We start from the raw sequence: 18,123 nt of genomic DNA, 5'->3' as shown, positions 1-18,123 counted from the left end.
ATATCTAGTCAAATATTATTTACTGTCATCATAGCAAAGATAAAATAAATCAGTTATTAGAAATGTATTTTCAACACTATTATGTTTAGAAATGTGTTGAGAAAAAAAATCTTATATCTGTTAAACAGAAATTGGGGGGAAAATAAACAGGGGGGCTAATAATTCTGAATTCAACTGTAAGTTTATTTTGGGGGTAAAGTAACACTTTAGGGTCTAGTTTAAGGTTTATTGCTGCATCTTCAAATCTTTTCGATTGAACATGCATTGAATCCATTTAACATTCAGTTGGCGAATATTGTTATGGTGTTAATCTTTAACTATTGGAATATGACTGTTTTTAACGTCAAATTGTGTTGGCTAATACTTGAGTACATCTCTATTTGTTTGCTGAAACTACTGAAGAAAAGGTTTAAAAATACAGAAAAGCACTAAACATTTGGCTGTATTCAAATCACCAGGATATACTTTTATTTTAGATCATTGTATTAAAAGGAAGGAAATGGTTGATAGTTCCCTGCGTCATTTGGTAACATCAGTTCCTGCACTATCAGGATAAATGGTGACAGATGAACAATAAAATATAAACACTAGACTAATAACTCAGGCATTATCACTTTAATATTATCCATGAGCTTTTGTCTTTTTAATTAGGATTAGACATCAATTTCAGAAACAGCAGTTAGTCTGAAAATTACATTCAAAATGTGCAGAATTCACAATGTGATGACATCACCCCTCCCTCGTCCCATCCAATACTCCATTTCCTTCATCAGTACATCAACAAAATGAGATCTTCTTTTTTTTGACACACAACTTCAAGCCATCACACTTCAATATTATTGGTATCTTTTTTTTACAACAGAATTCAAGTTCATATTGAAGTAATCTGTACATATGCTTAAAAACGAGACAAAGTTGCCGTCCACCGTTGGCATCTTCAGTTAAACACCAACTGCAGGACTATTTCCAGTACCATCCTGTCAATTTGTTATCAAGCTTCTCTCCTTCCACAGGCGGAGCAGGAAACAGGAGATGAATATTCTGTATTGATCTGAAACCGTGTAGGCCTAAATGCCGATCTAAGCATCTCACCTTTCTTTTTTCCAGTAAGCCCGGAGAGATACAAGAGCAACTGGCAGGTTTTTTTTGTCTTGCTTTTAAACTACACAACACATCGGGTTCACATCTGCAAAACAACCTGATTCTCGGCATACTGTTACACAACTCAGCACGACACAGTCCATTTATTTCAAGGAAACAACACAGATTTGACCTCAAACACGTGAAAGCCTTGATATTTCAGTAAAGGGAGGCTCATTTCGTTAGTTTTCCTATCGGATGATCCGATGTGTGAAGAAAATGTGAGTTTTCCAGTAAAGTGAAGTCCTGAAGCAAGAGACACACAACCATTCTGGTTGACATTAGTGAGGGTTGGAACATTGGTGGACACTGGGGTGAAACAACTGAGGGGAAAATCCTTCGATTTTGAAACCGTAGTCCAGCTCTAATACTGATAACTAATTTCAATCGAGCCCATTATCCATAAGTCAGTAGTCATTGTCATATAATACTGTTTCCTAATACAGTGCACTTTTAGCTTATTCCACAGGAAAAACAAATGAAGAAAAACAAAACCTCTGAGTCTGTCATAGCCTCAGATACACGAGTGAATCAATGAAATCCCAAAAATCTGTTTTACTTTGAAACATTTCACTGCAAAGCATTCTTGAAGTCAGTTTTCATCCGAGTCGTCAATACTGGCTAAGAAAAAAAAAACATTTCAGTGTCCAACTTAGGAAAATATTCCTATTTTCCCAAAAAAAGAGTGCATAATGGAGACTGACGATCATCCATAATCGTCCAAAAGTCCATCCGGCTTATTCTAAGCCAAAAATTGACAACCAAATGGCAGAAAAAAGGAAATAAATGTATATCCTCAAAATGCTAAGTGCATAAAGAACCTTCCTGTGTTCACTGTAAATCCAGTCATAGGTCACAGTAAATCCACTCTTGGTCCACAGCAGTTTTTGTGCGATGGATATGAGATGTTAAACGTCTGGCATTGTGTCATAAGCAGATGTTCTTCTACCTGCCAAATATGTTCTCGTACTCCAGTAGGATGAGTTCTACTATTTGGTTCTGATAGACCATATGAACAGCCATATTTCCAGTCTCGATCTCCGGCCGCAGCAGGGTCGGGCCGAACACGATAGCCACACTCTGGGTCGTCATCCTGTTCACTTCGCCATGATCGATCACTCTGGAAAAAAAGCAAGTAAATTGGATTGAAATGTTACCATGTCGCATGAAGAAATCCTAAATGCTGAATTTGTGGTAGCATCAAATCTTCCCAACACCGGCGACTTTACATTAGGAGAGATGTTTGGGTATTGTGGTTAAATTACACAAACACAACAGATGCATTTTCCCTTGTAACAGCGAAATGTCAGACCGTAATTTTTCCGGGACGCTTTGCCGCCGTCCTCCATTTTGAGTTACAGTGGGCCGAGAGCCATTTAAATGCAAATGGAGGTAAAGGCAAATGTCATTGTGCGTGTTTGATATCGCAATTACGATTGAGACTCAACACCGGTCTTGAATTACATTCAGACTAGCACAGTTTCATACAAATGACGCACTCTATATGTCGAGTGAAAATGGAGTTTTGTTGCTGTTTATTTCCTGCTTCATTTTAAGTTGAAGAAGCCTCAGGTGCTGTAAGTATACTGAAAGAGTTGAAGATTGTCTTTAAAGGAGACAAACGCATTTGGCTGAACATGTTGTTGCTTCCAATTTTAAGATGATTATGGGAATATCTAAAGGAAAGGAAAAGCAAGGGGCAGTTTGAACACCGTTCTTGATAACTGAAAGCAAAAGTAAGGTGAAATACTGTAGAAATGAACAGACCTCACTTGAGTGAACAAGACAACTCCCTAAAGAAAGCCTGAAGTGATTAAAGATTGATGGGACTCTCACCTGGCACTGAGGAAGCGGCTTTATAGCTTATGATTATTTTAGGGTTTGGAATGTATGTGATAACAGAGGTAGAGTTAACAATTTATGGTTATAAAAAGTCACTTCATAGACCTAAATCTACAAGAAAGATAAAGGAGTAGTCATTATAGTGGATTAAGAACTGGATTGCTGGAAAAATCTTTTTTAGTTTTTAGTTTTGCCTTTACAGGATTAACAGTTTGATTCTTTAAAATAACACAATGTTTTGGCTAATATTGTATTATTTGCAGTTGCTTTTATTTTTATGAGAAGGAAGGGTGGTGAAAGTTGCTGAAAAGTAACTATACATTTTGGTTTCAAATAAATGCTTTTCAAAACCTATTCACAGGCTATTCTCATCATTGCTAATCCTAATAAATGTTACTTGAGTACCAAACCAAATAAAACCACATAAAAACATAATTTTAAATAAATGTATATTTGGTAAGTGTAGAAAAAGAAAACTTATTTTAAAAATATTAAAAGATTTTACCAACAAAAAAATTTTATTATTAATAATTTCTCTTTTTTTTTAATATAAAAAACATGTCTCTCTTTTTACATACATTCTAATCTGTAGACAATTTAAATGAATTTGTGTGTGAGAGTTTTTATATTACATGGCAGGAAGAAATATATACATTGAATACTAAATTCCATTACTGGTCAAAAGTCTGGGGTCAGTTTTTTTTTTTAAAGAAAATTATTCTGTTCATCAAGGCGATATTTATTTAATCAAAAAATGTTTAATTGTAAAAAAAATTATTACAATTTTAAATAAATGCTTTCTTATTGTATGCAGTTTCAAATGTAATTATTAATCCAGTGATTATTGTTTTTATCACCATTACATTAACAACAACAACAACAACAGCAATAATAATAAATAATATTAGAGTAAGAAAGGATCATACGACTCTGAAGACTGGAGTAATGAAGCTGAAAATTCATCTTTAAACTCACTGGAATAAATGATTAAGTTAAATGATAAACTATTTTTGAGCAGTTATTTTATAGTACAATAACAATTTACAATTTTACAATTTGTACTGTATTTTTGATTAAATAAATGGAGCCTTGGTGATCAGAATAAGCTTATTTTAAAAGATTTAAAAATTGTACTGACCCCAAAACTTTTGACCGGTAGTGTATTTGATCAAATAATATAAATCACAGTCTTTGTACTGGATCTGTAAAATCCAATATTGTACATTTAATTGTGTGTGCTCATATCCTCTATTTTTACATTTAGATTATATTTGCCAACATCTGAACCTCATAGAAAGTCAAATTGTCGACTGTCAAATGTAATTTCAGGTCTCAAAATAATAATCTACCTTTACACTGTGCATATGAATGAAATACAATGTAATGATGTACATATAAATTCATATATATACAAATATATGTACTGTATACAAGTATACAGTTGAATTCAAAATTATTAGCCCTCCTAACAATAATATATATATATTTTTTTCTTTATCAATTATTTCACAAATGATGTTTAACAGAGCAAAGAATTTTTCACAGTATTTCCTATAATATTTTTTCTAGAAAGTTCTATTTGTTATATTTAGGCTAATAAAAAAGCAGTTTTTTTTAGGTCAATATTATTAGACACCTTATGCAATATATTTTTTAAAGTGTCTACAGAACAAACCATCATTATACATTATATTATTAGAGGGATTTGCCTTATTTACCCTTACTAGCCTAAATAACCTAGTTAAGCCTTCAAATTGCACTTTAAGCTGAATACTAAAACGCTGACAAATATCTAGTAAAATAGTATGTGCTGTCATCATGGCAAAGATCAAGAAAATCAGTTATTAGACATTAGTTATTACAGTTTTTTTCCAACTGCTTACACACAAAATCTTGTCACACAATTTCTGAAACATCCCACTCAAAATGGAAAAACGACACAGCAAATTTCCACAACCAGAAGCTATTTCTCATCCTTATACTCAGTTGTAAACTGCATAAAACACTTTTTACAAAACACTACACACAACTCTCTACCTAAAACACAAAAATCTAACAGGAAGCCACTTTCTTTCCTTTTCCAAACATAACCAATCAAAATGCTACACTTATTGACATGGCACACACACTCCTCAAATGTGCAAACACTAATTTCTTAACTGATCACTAAGCAATCATTGTAGTGCAGACCTATAAATAGATCAAAAGTAACAGGACACTGGGATGTTCTGGAACAAAAAATCCACAATTTGTAGTTTTATACCTACTGCAGTCACCTTTTCTAAATAATACATTCTTTTTGTTAGAAGTTTAGAAATTCCTTTAGAAAAGAATAGAATAATTCTTCTCAGCCTGATGCTGGCAAGTATAATGTAGTTTGTAAATCTTCTCCATGAAATGGACACTTCTCCCACAGAGACCCTCCACTGACAATTGTGTTTTTACTGTATTCTGGAGAATATACTTTTGCTTTACATGTTTGCTTTTTACATTTGTACTTATTATGTTTATGGTTTTGTTGTATGCTACTGTATATACCAATAATGTTTGGCCTAACAGATATTTTTTGTTTCTACATGTGATTGGTGTTTACAGTGTACCTGTTCCCCCTCTCAGCCGATTATTTTCACTGTATAATATTGCATTGAACTGTAGATATAAGCTACAGTTTATGGCATATGATGTGTGTTTATGGAATTTCGAATGTAGTGTTACATTTTGAAAAATGAAAATGTAAGGCATTTTGCATTTCGTGTGCGCAGTTTTGAAAATTGTGTGTAGTCTTGAAAAAAGGTGACACGGCTTTAAAAATGTGTGTGAGCAGTTGGAAAAAAACTAAAACTATTATGTTTAGAAATGTGTTTAAAATTGGGGAAAAATAAGTGATAATATTTATTATAAATTATTATTATTTTAGATTCATATATAAGTAATAATAATTCAGGAGGGTTAATATAAATCTGACTTAAAAATATACAAACTAAATATTGATTTAAACATGACTGTATCAATTCCAATCTAATTGTGCCTTTTTTATCCACAATGAACAAATTTCAAGATGACAGTCGGGACACTACAAGAGCCCGAAGCGTCAGCAACACAACAGTTGCTTCTCCACATCTGCCATTTCCTATGAAACTCCTGAGGTTGATGTCACTGTCAAGAACTGTTTACACAGGCCGTTAACTAATCGAATTACATTCCCACTGCATCACAATCATAGCCAGCCGCGCCTGGATTAACAACAGCACCACGCGCTCACACTCTCCACCATACAGCCCTTCATATTCCCTCTCCGTCACAGTCTCGTGTGCAGTGGCGATGCATCAGGAGGATGTGGTGTTCAGTCTCTTTCTGTCCCTCATAATGATGTAGTTGGCCAGTCTCCAGGTCTGTCCCAGTAATGGATACAGTGAGATAACTCGATAGAGGCTTGCTGTGCAGAGCAGCAGCCACACCCTCCATATATACCTCCAACACTCACATTTACCAGAGCTGCCCACAGGGTTGCCACTTTAAGCTAAATATTCATTTCTCTGACTTTTCTCTCACAGTATGGAATAACATGTTGCGGTTGTGCTTATACGACAATAATGTGCTAAAATATTAAGATATCAAAATAGCAAAATTTGGTAACACTTTAAAATAATGATCCATTAGTTAATGTTAGTTTATGTATTTGCTAACATGAACAAACTATTAGCAATACAGTTATTATGATTTTTACTTATATCTGTTAATGTTACTTGACGGTTTTTTTAAATAAATAATGTTAGTTCGTCAATTCACTGTGCATTAACTAATGTTAACAAGCACAATTTTGGATTTTATAATGCATCAGTTAATGTAAAATATGATTAATAAATGCTTTACAGGACTATTCATACTAACAAACATTAACTAAAGGACCATTTTTCTAAAGTGTTACCTAAAATGTAAATATTGCATGACTTTAATATACCCACTGTGAGAACAATAATGGATCATTTACCTAAGATTTATTTTGAGTTGTTGTAAAATGCTCCTTCTCTCATATTTGATTGCTCGATAGTAGTGTTATATACAGGAATCAGAGAGTAAAATTCTATACCTTTTATAAGACTCTTTCCATACATTTTAAGACCACTTTAGGCCTGAACCGGTAACATTGGCGACCTTTTAAATATAATCACTAAATACTGATTGTAAGAAACAAATCCTAGACTAAAACATTATTTATAAACTTTATAAACATGTTAATCCAGAAGGTGTTGCTTATAGAACAGCAGAAATAATGGTGCTACCGTGGTTACTGCAGTAAATAATGCAGTGTGACATTAAATATAGCAGAATTTTATCAATTTTTTTAACTACACGGCATCCCAAAGTTTCAAACTTTAGCATTCAACTATAATTATAAAAGTGTATGATCAAAAATTATGCAAAGTATAATACCTTGTAACAGCATTTAAGTCTTTTTAAGGGCCTAAATTTCTCTAAATTGATTCTTATTTTTTGATACTTTAAGACCCTGCGGACACCCTGTTATTACTTGTATTTTGACAAAATTTGCATTTCTGTCGTCTTTTCAACATCAAATCTTTAAAATAGCGATTTTTAAAAGCAAATTTTTTGTGTATTAATTTTTGTGTACCAAGTGTATTATAATAAAATGTAAATAAAAAAAGAAAGAGGTCCCAACCATAACAATAGATGTGAAAATGCATGATATAAAAATATGTTATATAAAAATTGCATTCTGATAAACGGAAACTAAAATTTAAAGCAACAACAACAACAACAACAACAACAACAAAAACTGATATTCCACAGCTTGGACAAAAATATATAAAAAGTTTACTGACTTTCAATGTCTGGAACAAACCATTTGATATTCCATGAAACTACTCCTGGATGAAGGACGAGGGTTTATTAAAGTGACACTTTTCCATGCGCCTGTCAAAGTTAAGATTTTTTTAAAATTGTTCAATGTTTTTTTTCTTCAACCTATGTTAAATTGTTACGGTACACAATTTTCGGGTTCAAACCTCTACTCGTTTGATCTGAGAAAACTAAATAGCTATTTATGATCATGTTTAGTCATATCCAGGGTGTGAATTGCAAGTAATTACGTTTGATCCCCCTGAAGGAGATCAAAACAAGACGTATGGCAGGGATCACCCATTTAAATAGTGAGAAATAGTTGGCTCTGATCTGTATCTTTAATGATATTAATAATTAAAATAGTAGATAATATAAATATACAATTGATCACCCCATAACAGTACATACCACATAATCGCGTCAAGCTGTCTATGCGAGAAAATATTCATTCAGCAGTCTGAAACCAGCAAGAGCACCAATAGAACCCGTAAGTGTTCACAAGACAATTTTCTTGTCAAATAGGTGTGTGTATCGACATACAGCCTAAAAGAATAGTTCAGTTAGATGCATAGTTTGTATTTTAACAGACACCTGCTCACACATGGAATATAAACAGCAAAATAATAAGTGCAATCTTTCATGGTCATCTATTGGTGCAGGAATGCAAGTGTGTCACCATTGGATTTATATGTTTTATTTGTTTGATATTTTATATTTCACTATAGTTAGTGCACCAACATAAAGTGCAACCTTGCTGCAGGTGTCCCGAGTTAAAATCCCGACTCATGGACCTTTCCTGATCCCTTCCTGCTCTCTAGGGGGTCACACACCAGAAGTGCCGCTCAGCGATGCACCAGCCATGACTCAGGACACTGTTCATATTTCTGCCGCAACACAGAAAGCCCTCTGAATAGTTTCATTTTAAATATCATGCAAATGTGCTCGTCTGGTGTGCGACACTTTCAACTGTCATTTTTCTCTTCATTTTCTGTCAATATCTATACTGTTCTATCGTAATGAAGGCAAAATGTCAAATATAAATCTTGAATAATAATAATAATAATAATAAATAAGTCATCTTTGACAATCACACATCTGTTTAAATCAGGTTACTGTAGCTCAGAATACATTCGATATCCATCAAAACACTGAAAACTGAAATAAGTGTTAATAAATTCATTTAATTGAATAATTTGATTCAATAGTATTTTTTCTAGTATGGAGGTAAATAGTTACAGGTTCTTCAAAATATCTTCTTTAGTGTTCAACAAAAGACAAAACGTAAAGGTTTAGAACTACCTGCGGGACAGTAAATAGTGAGAACATGAACATTTTGGAATGAACTGTTCCTTCAATCACACTTTATCAATGTAATGGATATTTTAAAAGAATTTTACTCCAAATTATTTTTTTATACTGCCCTGGGACATATTTCTCCACTTAAGCTGCACTTCCATACAAAACAATTTACATTTTTAACAATATCTTTTACAAAGAGATTTCTTCATACATAATTTCTTATGATATGCTTGTGTTAATAACATACAACATTTTATTCTTCAATTTTTAGTCTGCATTTTTTGAATTATGTAATATTTCATTTTTTAATAGTGATTAAAATTCACAAAACCAAACTTGACTTATAATATGCAAAGAAAAGAAAGACTTTTAAACCTGACTTCATCCAATGATTTTTGTGCAAAATGAATGCAAATTAGCACATATTTATTTTAATAAGGCATCACTTGCATCTTTATAACAAAAACATATATATATATATATATATATATATATATATATATATATATATATATATATATATATATATATATATATATATATATATATATATATATATATTTTACCTATTCAATTTCAATGTCCTCCCTTAAGAACAATCGTTTTAATGGCATGGTGTATAATGCAGTTCAGTGACAGGAGCTGCAGCTTCTTACCTTTTTAGATGCTTGAATAACACTTTCATTGTTTCCTGATTGGGTTTTGGCAACTGTTTGATCAAGTCTTTTATGGATTGGACTCGCTGCTTGTAGTCTGAGTTTTCTGTTTTTAAGTGAAAAAGAGAGGAAAAAGCATGATCAGGATGCTGTTAAATGCTGCAGATGAGCTGCAAGAAAAGCTAACCCCTGGTCACACTGCTCCCTCTTGTGGTTGAAGGCTTGCTAATGTTATAAATGTAAGAAGATTAAATCAATGTACACTAAAGATATTTTATTAAAAGAAATAAAAATGTAAAAAAAAAAACTAAAAGAGATAAAACAATCTGTATTTTGTCATATTACTGTTTCAGAGTAAAATAATAATAACTGATAACAGCAGTAACAAGTATTGTTGTAATAGCAATACTACATTTTTTTTCTTGAGCACCAAAACAACATCAGAATTATCTGATGGAAAAGAATCATTCAAGATTACAAGATTAAAAAAATAACAGCTCAGAGGTGCTCAAATTTTTGCAATTCATTTTAAATCATGTTACATCTCTTTGTGTATCTCTTTGTTTAAAATCTTTCAAAATAAAATCTTTACTGAAGTATAGACATGGAAGCACTTACTGATGGCTTCAACAAAGTCATTAAAGGATGCGTAAGTGAACAACGGCTCTGGAAGCTCCCGGAATAACATCTTTAGAGCACCTGTGGTGACGTGGATGTCCTCCCATTTACTGTCGTCCAGATTCACCTTTTCATCTGCAATGCATAAACACAGACTTTACACTAATTGAAAACAAAGCTGTTGACAGAGCAGATCATTACTATTATTGTTGGCATTCCCCACCACTGGTTCTGTTCTATTATTTTCATCTCTCTATATGTTCAATTTCTAATATTTTTGCTTCATTTCTATGTATTATTTATGACCTATAATGATGTTTTCTACTGTTATGCATGTTGTATATTTTTTATGTTCTACTTTTTTAGTTCTACGCACACACACACTCACAGAGACACAGACACACACACACACACGCACACGCACACGCACACACACACGCACACACACACGCACACACACACGCACACACACACACACACACACGCGCACGCACGCACACGCACGCACACGCACGCACGCACACACACGCACACACACGCACACACACGCACACACACACACACACAAGCACACACACAAGCACACACACAAGCACACACACAAGCACACACAGCTGTACCTGTACCTGTTTTTTCTGTTATTAGTTTTTCTCTATTTTCCATTTTTGTTTAATTTCATGTCATTTGTGTACCTTTTTGCACAATAATAATACTAATAATACATACAGTACATTTTTAAAAAGACAGAGCACAACAGACAAAGGAAACTTATATGATATACCACTAGATAAAGAATACGTTTTTTTAATAACCAATTTGACAGAACTTTTTACCCTTCAGGGTTGATGATGTGAGTTGATGCTTTTGATATCATTTGTTTCATGTCACAGTGTTTAATAATATTTTGAGTTTATTTAATTTTAGTTTTAACTTTAGCCATTTTCCCAGAGATGGGTTGCGGCTGGAAGGGCATCCGCTGCGTAAAAACTTGCTGGATAAGTTGGCGTTTCATTCCGCTGTGGTGACCCCGAAGTAATAAAGGGACTAAGCCGACAAGAAAATGAATGAACTTTAGCCATTTTGTAATGTACCTTATTCATTTAAATTATCTATACAATATTTCTTTAATTTATTCTCATTTTAATAATATATTAGTACATACAATATAACATATTTAACATGACACAAAGTTTGAAGAGATAGTTCATCCAAAATGTCATATTTACAGTTAATTTATACATTACAAACTAACTCACACATTTTTTTTCTTTGTCAGTAGAACATCAAAGAATTTTTAGCTTTAATCTCCCGCCAGACAGCATAGACCAATTTGCTTCATAAGACTTCAGTGCATCATCAGGAGCCATGGAGATCGATTCAGACTTGTTTGTATGCGTTTATTTTTGATCTCAAAGTCCTGTGACCATTGCCTTGCATTATACAAATCACCAAGGACCACAGATTCAGCTAAAAATCTCCTTTAATGTTCTACTGAAGAAGAAGAGAACAAAAAAATCACCAACATTTTCAATGTCCTTGTAAATTAACTGTAAATGTTCATTTTTGGGTGAACTATCCAAGTCACTATTTGTGTAAAGCTATAAGTATTCATTTTTACTATTTAACTCACCCAAAAATAAAAATTCTGTCATCAGTTACTCATCATTTACTTGTTTTGATTCTGTATGTGATTCTTTCTTCTGTTAAACACAAAAGGAGATATTTTAAAAAACGTTGGAAAATTGTAACCATTGTTTTTTATAAGATTTGTTTTTCCTACTATAGAAGTGAATGGTTACATGTTTTCAACTTTCTTTAAAAGATCTTGTTTTGTATTCAACATAATAAAATTTAATCATATAGGAAACACTATAGGAGTAAATAGTAAGTAAATTTTGTGGTGAACTATCCCTTTAAGGCTTACATTTTTCATCTTGCATTTATATTCTCTTTTATTTTATTGTAGATTTTTAATTATACTGACAGTCAACAACACTGGTGTGTGAGAGCAGTTTGCGAGACTGTCCTATTATATAAAACTGCATGAACAAAACCATAAACAAACCTTCCTTACCGTGATTGACTGCAAAGCGCAGTTTCTGTATGACAGCCAGGTTTCCACTGACTCTGTATAAGCCATCAACGTTCAAGCCTGAGAAAGAGATGCGAGAGAAATGAGAAGAGAACTGAATGTAGTTCTAGAATGACAAATCAAAGAGTGGATTAATAATGAAACACTCAGAAAAGTACCTGTGTTCTCCACATGCTCAATGCACATCTTCACAAAATTAGGTACAGACGTGCCTTCTCTCTGACACAGAGCAGTCAAGCTGCAGCCAAACACCTGATCTGAGAACAGACAGGAGGACCACTAGAGTGACTACAAACAATCTTTTTATATAAAGTGCAGATCAAAATTAGAAAACAATTCATGAAGACTTAATTTCAGAAATAATGCTTTTTTACATCGTTATAATGACATTGTAAAGCCTGATTTATTCTTCTGCATCAAGTGATCACCAAATCCCATAGTGTATCCCCGATGCCCATTGTGAGCATTTAATAACATCTATTCCTTGTTTTTATTTCTTATACTTGTATTCAGGGCTTGACATTAACTTTTTTAATCACCAGCCAGTGTGGCTAGTAGTTTTCCAACATTACTAGCCACTCGCCATTTTCACTAGCCAAATTTTGTTGTCAGGAAAATATATTTTAAATTTTGTGGAATGTCCACATGCCTCCTAATTCATTTTACTTTTTGTGTATGTTGTGTGTAAGCTTGCTCAGTGAACATGAGCACATAGGTCATGGTTTCATAGTTTTATTTTACAATTAGTTTTTATTTCACATGACGTTTCAGAGAACATTTCTTAGCCAAAAATTTAAAATAACGTGTCAAAACAAGCTAAATACAGCTGTTTACTACACTTTCTATTTAACAAAACATTTCTTTAAAAAAAGAGTTGACACCAGTTAACTACACATAAATGGGAAGTCTATCCTGTTCAAATAATGGTTAAAGTGAAAGCAACCTGTGCTCCTTACAAAAAGACCAATCTGGAGCTCTTGACAGCAGCAAGACTGTGGGTGCATGAATGTAACTTTTTGTCAAGTCTATTTAAAAGAGAACCGATCACACCAGTTCAGTTTCCAGGCACGGTTGTTTCAAGCAAGGAAACGGGAGCGCGCACGTGTTTTAAACAGTCGCGCGCATCACATCAGCTGTTGGTGCGAGTGATTATCCTCTCATTCGGCATTCAACCGGCTTTCTTTTGCCCGCACGAACAAAATTATATTTGTCAGTCATGCTGATTCTCGATTCTAAGATTGCATTTGCACGAATATTGGGCCATCCTTATTGTTGAACCCTGCTTCTAAGAAAACCACAATTTCAAAATAATTTTCAACCAGCCAAAGTGGCTAGTGAGAGTGTCTGTCTAACCTGCCACAGCTAAAATCTACCCACATATGGTGGGTTCGCGGGTGTTAATGTAAAGCCCTGCTTGTATTAAATTTTTCTGTTATTCCTGTTTATGTAACGCACTTTAAATTACCATTGTGCATGAAATGTGCTATGAGTTTAGAATGCATGCAATGCTATTGTAACAGCAGTTCAAACTCAAAGTCGATCAGAAAAGAAAGAGGCGGGAACCGGCGAATGTTCAACTATTTCAACCATAAAATGAACACAAAACCAAAGTATCTATTGGGAACTCCTCCTCAGGACTTGAGACTTGTTAAACCGCCCCATCCACAATCTTCATCGCTACCAAACCGGCCAGTCACAGACCATCCACTTCACTTTACCATGACGTGTAGTTACATTTTTGAGAGGTCCGTGGTCAGGGTCTCCAACATGTTTATTGTGAAGTGCAACACCGGACTTCAACACAGAAGTATAAATTCTACTTTAAGATGTAATATGCTAAAACTCACAGATTCTGAACAGCCAGATTCTTTCTTTGTCATTGCAGGTCCATTTGGCCATCTGAAAGTTTTAGTCACTTTAGAACTGCTCAAAAGTTTGCAAAACAAAAAAACTGATAAGTTGGACTGTCAATAAAACAAGGGATTGTCAGTTAATTACAAAATTTACCATCAGGTGCCAAATAAACACTATTAACTGAAAGGAATCTGAAAGTGTTCCCAATCCTGACCGATGTTTTTTTTTCTAATAATATCCAATATCACATTTTATATTTTTATACTGTGCTTGAGAATATATGTGATCCTGGACCACAAAACCAGTCATTATTGTTACATTTTTGCAAATTGAGTGCAAATTGAGTTGCAAATTCTAAATAACAAATATTTCCATTGATGAATGTTTGTTAGATATGATAATATTTAGTCGGGATACAAATATATAAAAATCTGGAATACAAGTAAATAAATTATAAAAAAATTTAAATTCTACATATTGAGAAAATCACCTATAAAGTTGTCCAAATTAAGCTCTAAGACATATTACTAATCAAAAATTTAGCTTTAATATATTGAGCTTTAATATATTTATGTTAGGAAATTTACAAAATATCTTCATGGAAAATGATTTACTCAATATTCCAATAATTTTTCGACATAAAAAATAGATAATTTTGACAAATACAACTACAGCTATTGCCAAAAATATACCTGTCAGGATAACTTAAAACTAGAACAAAGCAGTGACCTCGAAATTTAGGAAAGCATAGGTTGTTCTCTATTTTTGCTGTATGTTACCTTTGATGTAACCCTTATCTCGAACTGCCTGTAAGGTTGGTCTCCGTGTGAGGAACTTCTTCAGCTTGACTCTGGTCTTCTTCTGCTCGGACGACTCCATACTGGAGTTCTTCACTACTGCACAAACACACAGGTCTGTGTCATGACTCAGCATTAACCCTGTATGCAGCTAAGATTTCTTTTACAAATGCACGTCTTCTGTACCTCTGTTCTTCTTTGAGTCTCTGGGGTCTTTCTCTTTGTCGTGTTTCTCGCTTCCAGGAGACTCAGGCATGTCCTCTTCAATAGCCTCATCGGACTCCCAAGCCTACAAAACGTGTATTAGAATTACATTGATGTTTGTTGCATATTTTTTGCACACTGTGTTGTGTATGTTTTACTCACATGTGTGTTGATGGTCTCAGAAAGTGCTCTGAACCAGTCATTAATAACGCTGTCGATCTCAGACTGGATCAGCAGCTCTGTGCCAACTCGTGTCTTTAGCTGCCAGGGTCAAAGTTCAAATCAGGTCAGTGGAAGCAGATTTGGTGTCCAGACAGATTCAGTTACAATAAAACATTAAAATATACACTAACCGGCCCCTTTATTAGGTACATCTGTCCAACTGCTTGTTGATAATGGAAATTTCTAATCAGTCAATAAGCAACCCAATGCATTTAGGCATGTAAATATGGTCAAGACAATCTGCTGCAGTTTAAATCACATCAGAAGGGGGAAGAAAGATGATTTAAGTGACTTAAAACATGGTATGGTTGTTGGTGCAAGATGGGCTGGTCTGAGTATTTTAGAACTGCTGATCTACTGGGATCTTCACACACAACCATCTCTAGAGTTTACAGAGAATGGCCTGAAAAATAGAGCAAGTATCCAGTGAGCAGCAGTTCTGTGGGCACAAATGCCTCGTTTATGTCAGACGTCAGAGGAGAAAAGCCAGACTGGTACAAGCTGATAGAACCGATGTATGCAGAAGAGCATCTCTGAATGCACAATTCATCAAACCTTGAGCCAGATGGGCTACAACTGCAGAAGACCACACCGGGTGTCACTCCTGTCAGCTCAGAACAGGAAACAGAGGCTATAATTTGCACAGGCTCACCAAAATTGAACAACAGAACATTGGAAAAACATTGGCTGGTCTGATGTGTCTCGATTTCTGCTGCGACATGGAAGTGTCTGAATTTGGCATTAACAACATGAAAGCATTGATCCATCCCACCTCGAATTATTGGTTCAGGCTGCTGGTGGTGGTGTAATGGTGTGGGGGATATTTTCTAGGTACACTTTGGACCCATTAGTCCACATTGAGCACCATCTCACCACAGTCAACCTGAGTATTGTTGCTGACCATGTCTATCCCTTTATGACCACAGTGTACTCATCTTCTGATGGCTACTTCCAGCAGAATAACAAGCCATGTCAAGTGCGAATTACCTCAGACTGGTTTCTTGTACATGACAGTGAGTTCACTGTACTCAAATGGCCTTCACAGCAGATCTTAATCCAATTGAGCACCTTTGGGATGTGATGGAACGGGAGATTCAAATGATGGATGTGCAGCCAACAAATCTGCAGCAACTGCATGGTGTTATCATGTCAATATGGACCAAAATTTCTGAGGAATATTTTAAGTACCTTGTTGAAGCTATGCCACCAAGGATTAAGTAGTTCTGAAAGCAAGAGGGGTCCAACCCGGTACTAGTAGGGTGTACCTAATAAAATGGCCGGTGAGTGTATATTACAATCATAAACATGCTGCAGTGTGTTCAGAATTTCCTTGCTAATAATTTGACTACACTAAAAATGGGTTTTACTGCTTATTCAACCTCAAAACAAGTAAGGGGAACAAATTAATTGTTTTATGTTCAATCCATATCAATTTGTAAAAAAAGATTCTATTAACTTAATTTTTGTTGGGACAACAGGAAAACATTGTGTGGAACCCAACATTTTTTACAGTGTACTTATAAAACCTTTTTTGTATGACAAAATATTAAAAGTAAACTACTATTAACTAACAGCTGAACACTTGTATGTTATAATAATCCTTTTTGGGGTTTAAAAAAATTCAAAACAATAATCTCTTTTAAGTTTTAATAAAAAATCTAAATTTAACATCTGATCATATAATGTTGCATTTAAAGAAATAAACCAGCAGTTCTGGAAATAAAGCAAAATTGCAAGATACAGTATAAATTTTCAACAAAACGTAAGAAATATTCTAAAATGACTCCTAACAGTGGATAAACATCTCAGTCTCGCATGGCTTAATCTTCTACGTACTAGCCTGAAGACTGAACTGTAAATACAAAAAAATCTGAACTAGAATATATAAACAGTAGGTGTTTCCAACATTGTTTAAGGTTTTGATGGATTTAAAGGTTAAAACTCTCACCTCAATGACATGTTTCTTGCTGGACTTTTCTTTGGATGCCCACTCGACCGAACCTCCTCGGAGGTCCACAGTGAATTCTGGTTTGGACTGGTTCCCTCCGAACTTTAAAAACAAAGGTGAGATTAAAATCACACCACTCTCTCCATAAATTAATTATCTTATGGAGGTTATTTAGGATTCTCTTTAGTCCAGTGCTGTTAAACATGATCGGTGGTCCCGGTCAAAAGAGCACATTCTGCTTTTTTTAAGTGTATATTAGTTCTGGGTGCCAGGGAATGAACAATAATAGGTTAGAGTGAAATATTAAATGCACAATGCACGCACTTCACTGATTTATAATTTATGGCTCAGGTTTGCAAAGAGCATTCCCGCATTCTCCTCGCTCAATGTTGTATGCGATTCAGGTTTTTTTTTACACATACAAATTGCGTAAAATAAATTAGTCTGAATATGCACAAATGCATGCCAGTTCCTTAGTGCATCTATTTACTGGTTATTTGACATAATAGTCATTTTAAATTCTCCCTCTCTTGCTGGAGGAATCCACTTCAAGCACAAGGCAGGAGATGATAAGTAAATAAGGCAGGA

The 18,123-nt window shown here is 34.2% G+C and overlaps 1 protein-coding gene across 38 annotated transcripts in view; it reads right to left on the bottom strand.

Annotated features, from left to right (window-relative positions):
• Positions 1–600: 600 nt before the first annotated feature.
• The window catches only part of arhgap12b (Rho GTPase activating protein 12b), a 103,822-nt gene continuing 86,299 nt past the window's right edge, over positions 601–18,123 (bottom strand). For 23 of the 38 annotated variants that reach the window (XM_073917522.1, XM_073917491.1, XM_073917494.1 and 20 more), the window contains 9 exons: positions 17,536–17,637; positions 15,528–15,626; positions 15,348–15,450; positions 15,144–15,260; positions 12,669–12,767; positions 12,493–12,570; positions 10,419–10,553; positions 9,801–9,906; positions 601–2,260 (listed from right to left, as the gene is read on the bottom strand). In XM_073917522.1, coding sequence (XP_073773623.1) covers positions 2,086–2,260; positions 9,801–9,906; positions 10,419–10,553; positions 12,493–12,570; positions 12,669–12,767; positions 15,144–15,260; positions 15,348–15,450; positions 15,528–15,626; positions 17,536–17,637 — 1,014 coding nt within the window. In that variant the 3' untranslated portion in view covers positions 601–2,085. 38 annotated transcript variants of the gene reach the window in all.

The sequence above is a fragment of the Danio rerio genome, chromosome 12 (genome assembly GCF_049306965.1).
Source record: "Danio rerio strain Tuebingen ecotype United States chromosome 12, GRCz12tu, whole genome shotgun sequence".
Lineage (NCBI taxonomy): Eukaryota > Metazoa > Chordata > Actinopteri > Cypriniformes > Danionidae > Danio > Danio rerio.
The sequence above is the reverse complement of the archived record's forward strand: the minus strand, read 5'-3'. Positions and strand labels throughout refer to the sequence as shown.